Source organism: Phalaenopsis equestris, unplaced genomic scaffold (assembly GCF_001263595.1).
Source record: "Phalaenopsis equestris unplaced genomic scaffold, ASM126359v1 Scaffold000686, whole genome shotgun sequence".
NCBI classification, from domain to species: domain Eukaryota; kingdom Viridiplantae; phylum Streptophyta; class Magnoliopsida; order Asparagales; family Orchidaceae; genus Phalaenopsis; species Phalaenopsis equestris.
This window is the reverse complement of record NW_018165126.1, coordinates 116,478-125,580: the sequence shown is the minus strand read 5'-3', so window position 1 is coordinate 125,580 and position 9,103 is coordinate 116,478. Positions and strand designations below refer to the sequence as shown.

Sequence of the window (9,103 nt, the reverse complement as noted above, 5' to 3'; positions counted from 1 at the left end):
ACCGCATCGCAGCTAAAAAACTGCCCTAAACGCACTCTTAATTAAATACATAGCTAATTTTGCAAACTTGGATGCAGCCTGCTAAAATACAATTGCAGCACTCTTTCAATGATTATTTTAGTTGCCGGGTTATAAGAAATTTAAACATACCAGTGCATTTCCCCGCACGCCTTTCATTAATTACTTAAATTTTTGGTCAAATTCAGTTATCATCTTCGTCCTTTCCACCTCCACATGTCACGCTTGAATGCTCTTTCTCCTAATGAAAACGAAAAAAATAAGAAAGAAGATGAATATAACGAACAAAAGCTACAGCAATTTTTCTGCAAATAAAATTTGACCTGCCAAAACTGACGCCATACGTTTTTCGTTTCTTTGTTCTTAATAATGGTAGAATGATATTACAGATGACCAGCACTTGGAAAATCGTAACTTAATTTAATAGAATCAGACGAAGATTGTTTGCTCTGTTAACCGTTTCATGTCACTGAAGTCGAATTTGATGAGTTTAATTAAAGCTCAGATAACTTGGCCTATCGTTGCAGAAGTCCGTGCTCGGAGGACAGATTTGTAAACTGCTTAGATGTAGAATGAAATTAGTATTTTTGTTTTTGCTCTGAGAGAAATTACAGAAAAATATTTTTCAAAAGATAAGAGAGTAGAAGAGAAATGGATGTAAGATAAGAGAGATTTCAGAGATTATCTATTTAACTCGAGCCTCCGGAAGGCCATATATTGGGTTCATTGGAGATTTTCCGAGCTACAAAGCTTTTTTAGAGGGGGGAGAGAGAGAGATCCCCAAAAATCCTAGAAATCACGAGAAATGAGGGGGCTCTCTCTCCTAGCTCAACTTCCTTTTATATAAAAGAAGAAAAATAAAAAAATATATATATATCTTAAGTATTGCACGACTCCCATTCATGACGTCGTGATGAAAAGACTGTGACGTGGATGTCCGGCAATGCTTTTAAAGATGAACGGGTCCGGGTTCTTGCTGGTAATAATGATAATCTCTAGTAATTATGTCTCTTTAACCAGGCTAGGATGGCTCTCAATTGGTGAAAGAGATGAGTTCAACCACTTTGACAAATGAGTTCAGTTCAATCGCTTCGGCAGATGGACCCAGTTCAGCCACTTTGACAGGTGGGTTCAATTCAACCACTTTAGCAGAAAAACTTTATTTAGCCACTTTGGTAGGTGGGCTTCAAAATACGTAAACAGAATACAATCTTTTAACCGCAATATTTTTACATCAAATTGCTGCATCCATTGATAATACTACATTGCCTTAAAAAAAAAAAAAAAAACTCTATTGGAGTATAAAAAGAGATGCCTTACAGTACTACTGCCTAAAACCTAACTCAAAATATTGAGCCAAAAATTTCTAAGAGTTATGATTATGAATTACATATATCAGAGAATTTGAACTTCTAATTAGGATCCTAACTTTGCTGAAGGAGACATGATAGCTTCTAACATTAACAGGAAGAAAAAAAAAAAAAGAAAAAAAAAGAAGAAAGCAGATCAAGGAGCTATGCAAAGAAGATGAATTTCACATCTTGCCTGCCACAAAAAGAACAGAAGACTTGACCAAAGTTCTCATAGCTTGATGCTGAAAAAGTTAAAGCCAGCTAAAATCATGAGAACCATTATTATCATTAGACTAACACTACTTTTTTTTTAAACGAGCAGAATGATTACTCATAAATCACATAGCAAACGCCTCAAGGTTTTCCTTAGCTTCAACTATATCTTCAATTCTCGACTTTTCCTGGTTGAAGAACAGCTCCTTCAGATTGTATGGCCCGACTGAGTTCGGTTGATCTTCCCACAGTTTATCTGCTAATTTCTTTGCAAGCTTCTCGGTTCCATGGAAAGAATCCCAAAACACAAAATCGTCTGGTGAATTACACAGCTCGTACTCAGCCACTTCCTTGTTTCCTCCACAGCTATATATGCCTCCATATAGCCCAGTCCCACAACAAGCATTGATTCCATCTTTAAACCCTTCATTAAACCAAAATTCTAAGCATCAGATTATACAATTGTCATAAAAGTGGCAAAGAACACATATTTACATCGAAAATTTAAATTTTTTTGCTGTGAAGAGTTTACGTTTATTGTTGGGAGATACTTGTTCCTACAAATGCATGAATTTTGATGAAAATAATTCACATTTTAATTTGATTTTTAAGTAAAAAAGCTTTTTAATTTGATTTTTAAGTAAAAAAAGCTTTAATATTAAGCAGAGATTAATTTTAGGCGCATATATAATATTTAACACCAAAGGGCGTCCATAAGAGGAATTTTATTGGCATTCCACTTTTGAATTCTGTAAGATATTCATCTTAGAGTTTCTTTCCTAGTTTAAGCATTGGAAATTAAAAAAAAAAAAAGATTTTTACGACCAAATTTACCTCAGGTTTCTACATATGAGAAGCACATATTCATCAAAGATTGAGATTTATTGCAGGTTAAAAAAATAGTAAGAACAATTAAGTCTCCGCCTTAGTAGATACTTAATTCAGCAAATACAACCATCTTTGTCACTAATTAATTTATCCTGATATTTGTCATGTTTTGTACAAGCGGAGTTGATTTACGTTAGGTTATAATCAATGATATGGCAATGTGAGGGGAGTTCAAAGTATTCTCTCTTTAATAAAACAAGCCTTAATCTTTGGATTTATTATGCATAAATTTTAATGCGCAGTTCAAGTATTGCTTTTTGAGGCATTCAATAAGAAATTCGTCAGTAGAATTTCAATCGAAATTAAAAACAAACAGAAAAAAAAATAGAGAAATTGGGTTAGGATTGAAAGATACCAAATTTAGTTGGATTATGAATTACTTCATGCAACCAACTGTAGTGGCCTGAGCTGAAGGCATACTTAAAGTCTTTAAGAATGTGTTCAAAGCTTAGGAGCACACCATATAAAGCATTGTTATGTGCCAATGCAAGTGCAGAGAAATCCTCAAAACAACTTCCATCTGCTTTCCGATTTGCTGCTCTTATAGCAGGCAAACACCCTAATGGGGATGTACTCAGGAAACCGAATTTCCTTGCTCCCTTCTCATATAATCCCTTCCAAAAAAAAAAAAAAAAAAAAAAAAAAAAACAAAAAAAAAAAAAAAAAACTTCTGAAAGATGATTATATATTTTACACTCACTTGGATTGCTTCAGACAAATTTCCAATAACCATTGCAATAATATCCTCAGGAGTGAAAATCTCCTGCACTTTCGGGCTACCTAAATAGTACAAGTAATCGTTGCTTCCTATGCTGATGAAGTAAACAGCATTGGCAATCAGTTCTCTTGCTTCTGCATCACCCAACTCTGCTGTTAGCAAGCTCACAACACTGTTGAATTGCTCCAACTGTGTTGGAAAATCAATAACCTGAGATAAAACATAATAGCCAAAATGATTTATCTATATGCTTGTATTGGTGAAAATTCATAGAATCTTACAACTGAAAGAAGGGGTGGGGGTGTGCAATTTACATACATAGCACTCAAAACTTGATATTAAACATTTTACACACCTAAACTTTACTATTTGCTTTATAGCACTCAAAATTGTACAACTAAAACGAAAATAACACTCCAGGGAAAGAAAATAAGCCTCCTTTTTCTCCCACTTCTTTTCACCCGCCTTCGCGAGCTTCAGCTTTTCTAAATCCCATAAATCTTGGATATAAGGCAAAACGGGGAAAAAATGGGATTTAAGAACCTGCAGGATTTAAAGGTGTCATTTTTGCTGATGGGAGGGATTTAGGTTAAATTTGCTAACTTCCGCTTAAATCAGGATTTAGGTTAAAAGAGCAAAGCCGTTAAATTGAGTTCCAAGCAGTCAAATTTGAAATATAGGTGTGAAATATGTAAAATAGAAAGTTTCGAGTGCTATGTACCCCCAAAAAGAAATGATTTTTTTTTCCATTTTTGGGTTTAAACAAGGAAAGAATAAAATTGAAGAAGAAAAATAATATCAGTTCTCACAAATCCTTGATATGTTTCAGGCAAAACGCCTGCTCCTCCCGACGCGAAGTTAGCGCCATTAATAAACTTAGAAGAAGGTTGCTTGGATGGTGGAATTAATGGAAGTTCAGCATATTCCGCTTTGCAGAAGAAAAGCAAGAAAAAAGCAAGGAGAAAAAAATCAACAACACATATATATTATTGACCCCAAACAATTAAGGCAAAAAAAAAATGGATGCGTTAAAAGTACCGATGAAATCTACAACAAGCCGGCCGTTAGAAAAACGGCCCGTAGGCTTGTTGAAGAAATTTTGTCCATACGGAGGCATGTTTGCTTTGCTCATCACGAGCGTATCGATGTAATTGTTGTTTCCGACGTCAACGGTGGAGTCGCCGAAGATGAAAAAGGCGGAGGTCTTCTTCTCCGGTGAGTTCGCGAGTGATTTGATGCTTATCGAAAGAGTGAGAAGGAGGATTTGGCAGATGGTGGAGAGTGAAAGGGAACGAATTTGTGAAGTCATTTTTAGGAGAGGATTTGTTTCCCTTGCTGTTTGGGAGCAAAAGGGCTATTTGATTAGCATGGTTGAGAGGGATGTTTGGAGATCGTTTAGGCCTAGCGCCGGCCATTTTTGTAATGTAAATTATAATTTTAAGCAATATTTACATACATAGCACAAGACACAATTCTTACGTATGAGACAGACATTTATATTTACATTTATCAACTTAGCCTAGCCACAATTCTTACGTATGAGAGAGACATTTATATTTACATTTATCAACTTAGCCTAGCTATCAACGATAACTCACATCTTTTCGCACGGCTCTTATTATTGGAGTTTATTTTAATAAGCTTGTTTATTCACTTGATTTCAAAGTATTTGTAGCTCATGTATAGATAATCTTATGGAAGAATTGTATTTTATAAGAGAACTGCCAAAACATGGTTTCAATGTTTGTCTTATATGAACAAAATAAGAAAAATAAGCCCTTCGCCTCTTTAAGCTTGCAAGAATCATCTACAATTTTTTTTTTTTATTACAAAATAAATATAGTTTTTTAAAGCATCGAAAGGCTTAGACAGAAAAAATAAAATAAAAATACATATATAAATGATAACAATACAACAAAATGGTATGAACGGACATATTTAGCATCATAAGAATTGGGCAAGCCCACGTCATCTTTGATGTGTGTTGGAAGCTCCGTGATGATAGAGTAATAGAATATCATCTTAGTGGTGCATGAAAACTCATCACATACCTGGTAATTAAAGAGAAATAAGTAAGAGGAGAAATTTCACTTTTTATGTGAAAAAACTCTGGAAAGGGGGAAAAACCAAAGAGGCTAACCTAATTGAAACAATCCACTATGAATGACAAGTACACATATTCACTCTTCCCCTGAATTAGAGAAGATAAAATTATAAAGTTGATCATTATTAATGTACAATAATCGTTCATTGATAATAGTTGCAATCTAACTGTATTAAATATAAAGTTGATCATTATTAATGTACAATAATAGTTCATTGATAATAGTTGCAATCTAACTGTATTAAATACAGTTCTTAGTAATAGGGCTATAGTCAATTGTTATGTAAATAGTAGTTTATCGTGAATGTTGTAGATCGTAACTGTAGCGCTAGCTTGTCGTATAGACTGTAGTTTAAGTCCATGGTAGTAATTGTGTGGGCCACAGATGGTTGCTTTAGGAGCGTTAATTGGGTGTTGAGGTCGTAGTTGGAAGCTATATGAGTTGTGAGCCACATGGGTCTTAGTTGATCACTTCGGTCGTAGTGGTGAGCTTTGATGACGTCCATAGGCCACAAGGGCCAGAGTCAGAAGCTGCATAAGCTATACATCATATATGTAGTAGTTGATTACATATGTCATGGTGGTGAGCTTTGATGATATATGTAGGTTGCAGAGGCTGGAGTAGAGAGCTAAACGAGTTATGGACTATGTAAGTCATAGTTGATTGCATAAGCCATACTGGTGAGCTTTGATGTCGTCCGTAGGCCGCAAAGGTTGGCTTCAAGAGCTCCACGAGCTCTAGGTCACGTAAGTCATAGTTGGTTGAGTAGTTCGTAGTAGTGAGCTATGATGTCGCTCATAGGTCGCAGAGATCAGAGTCCAGAACTACATGAGTTGTGGACCACGTTGGACATAGTTGGTCACGTAGGTTGTAATGGTGAGTTGTGATGACATCTGTTGGCCATAGGGACTTGACTTGAGAGCTACACAAGCTGTAAACCACATAGATTGTAGTTCGTCATGTAGACCATAGTGGTTGGTTTCAGAAGAGAGCTTTAGAATTCTAGAAAGAGTCATGGTTTTCAGGATGTATTGTTACACTGTCTTCGACAGACATTGTTGCACTTATTGAGGGTGCATTGTTAAACTGTTATCAGAGCGTGTCATTTCGCTGTATTTAGTGTGCATTGTTACACCATCTTTGTCATACATCATTGCACTGTATGTTGGGTGTGTTGTTCAGCACAATGTCTCCTTACTCTGCAATGTACACTAGAATTTCACATTGCACGTTGTGGCTCCACAAAAGACTTTACTACAAGGAGAACATGTGGCTAATGGTGGTCGATGATAGTTGGCCAGAGGTGATCGACAGTGGTTGGCAGCTACATGAATGGGAGATATTCGTGGGATCTACGATGCTGATGTGATGATAGACTTCAACTCGTTCTCCAAGCTCTAACCTTCCTCTGACTAAAGATCTCCCCCTTCAAGAGGGGGCATGGCTCTATTTATAAAATATGGGAGAGGTATCTTTGCAAATTAGGACGGAATTCAGGTTACTCCATCTGATGGTCTGGAGTGATTTCCTAGATCAGACAACAAACAATGAACATTTGAGTACATTAATGATGTTTGACTTGAGCAATCTTGGGCTTGTTGGATTCGCCTAACCGAAATGTCTGATTTGACTATAAATTTGTTGGATTTAATATCTATTTGGTCTTGCACTTATGCACTGAAAGATTTTAAAAGTGATTTAATGGCTCATTTTTGCTTAATTTGACTAAAATTAGATCAATGTTGGTAAAACTGAGTTTATCTCATCTAGTTGTTAGTTGATTGTAAGTCTGCTGAAATCAAAGTTCTAAATGATTTTTATTGAATTTTAAACTCTTTTTGCTCAAAATTGCCTTGAGATTCTTGTTGTGCTTTTACATTCAAGTCGAATGATGGAAATTTGGTAATGGCATATCAATTGCTTTCTAGTTTTTAATGAACAACTTTGTCGTCCAAAAATAACAAGATATGGAACGCACGCGCACACACACACATAAATATATATAATTTCCAATGTGGACTAGTTGTGATACAGTATGAGGCTGACTTTTGCACTGAGATTAGATCTGTCTTTAATAGCCATCGTGCCATCCCCACACAGGTGACACTGAATTCCATCGTGATAGTATAACCCTTGTCATCTTCCTTCGATGTGTGGAATACCATGGTCCATTGAATTCTTTTCCTATTTTAACCACCAAGATTAAGGAGCTAGAGGAGAAGGTCACTGGAATGGTTTCTAAGGAAGATCACATGATGAAGCTTTCTAAACAGATTTAGTTTGGTCTGGCCATAGCCATGAATCGTTTCATGAAAGGAGGACTGGTCAAGCCCAAGTGGTTGGATATGGATTAATTTGCCTCCAATTTTGTTATTTCTGGGGATGAAGATGGAGGGGTGGATCAACCGAGCGAAGATGAAGGGGGAAGCGGTGGTGGACATGTGGCTGCTTAGGCCGTATATGCATTTTTATATTATTACTATTATTTTGTATAAAAAATCATTGAAGGTGTTAATTGTCAGACATCCACACATTTAAAGAAAAACTATGTATACCTTTTGAAGAAGTGAAAATAAATCTTTTCTTTCTTTCTTTTATTTCGCTCATTTTATTCATTTTATCCTTACGTCAATTTTTCTTTTCTCCCTAGAGGAGCAGGTCATCCTAGGTCGAAGGATCTCATATGGGTGTGAGGGAGTTATTTGAGTGAGCTAGGTCCAATGGGGCAACCTTAGTGTACCGGCCAATTATCCTCATTTTTGGATCTAACATGGGTGACTCTGGTGCTAAATCTAATTACTTTTTAGCTATATGCCCAACCCTACTATCTTGGCACTACGATTGGAATTCCTTAACTTTGGGCAAGGTCGGGCAATCTCGGTGTTGTCGCTTGCCTTTCTTCTATTTTATGCTCAGCTGGGTGACCTTGGTGCATTACTGATAGCCTTCAACTTTGGGCGGGCAATCTTGACATTGTGGTCTATCGTTCTTCTACTTTGTGCTAAGTAAACAATATTAGTGTCAATGCCTACCATTTTTCTATTTTATGTTCAATCGACAATCTTGGCATCACAACTGGTAGTCTTTAACATTGGGCAAGGCTGGGCAATCTTTGCGTCGCAACCTGCAGTCCTCAATTTTAGACAAGGTTAGGCAATTTTGTCGACGTGAACTACCATTCTTCTATTTTATGCTCAGCCGAGCGATCTTGTTTCCACAATCGACAATCTTCAAATTTGAGTAAGGTCGAGCAAGCTTGGAACTTCAGCCTGCCGTTCTTAAATTTTATGCTCAGCCGAGAGTCCTTGATGCCTTGACCGACAATCTTCAATTTTGCAGCCAGTTATCCTTCACTCCCACGAGGGTTAGACCGACGTTATAATTATCTCATGATTTCTCCAGTTTCTCGAGTGTTTTTCTAACTTAGTTTTTTTTAGTTTTGATTAGTAAAGTACTCGCTTATTAAACATATATTTTTTGGTAGAGCAGCATAGAAAGTTATAAAATGTATACGAAGTGGGACAATAAATACTTTTTATTGAAAATTTGTGTTAGAACAAAAACGACAAAGTTATGAAAATAATTTTTTGAGGTTTTCCTCATTCTAAGTTTGGGGGACCTCATGCCCTGCGTAGGCTTTCATCTTTTTACGCTCCAGGTTTGGCGTGTCTGTAAATGATGTGGGGGCCACTCCACATTTCTTCTAGCATCCCAACTACCTTTCCTTGTGTTGTAGGGTCAACCTTCTTCAGTACTAGGATGCCAGGAGAAAACTTTTTCTCTCAAACGTGTCAGTTGTAGTACTGAGC

General features: G+C 36.5%; 1 protein-coding gene across 2 annotated transcripts; it reads right to left on the bottom strand.

Moving 5' to 3' along the window:
- Window positions 1–38: 38 nt before the first annotated feature.
- LOC110030244 (GDSL esterase/lipase 5-like) lies at window positions 39–4,602 on the bottom strand. Of its 2 annotated transcripts, XR_002294635.1 has the most exons (7): window positions 4,228–4,602; window positions 3,999–4,117; window positions 3,172–3,399; window positions 2,827–3,085; window positions 1,702–2,007; window positions 1,564–1,612; window positions 39–259 (listed from the first exon to the last, which is right to left on the bottom strand). XR_002294635.1 is itself a non-coding variant. In XM_020732864.1 (5 exons), the coding sequence occupies exons 1-5, from the start codon at window positions 4,496–4,498 to the stop codon at window positions 1,709–1,711; spliced, it is 1,176 nt and encodes a 391-aa protein (XP_020588523.1). In that variant the 5' UTR covers window positions 4,499–4,602; the 3' UTR covers window positions 1,565–1,708. The 2 variants fall into 2 exon arrangements, 1 of the variants encoding a protein (XP_020588523.1); XM_020732864.1 differs by lacking the exon at window positions 39–259 and having other exon boundaries at window positions 1,565–2,007.
- Window positions 4,603–9,103: the final 4,501 nt, after the last annotated feature.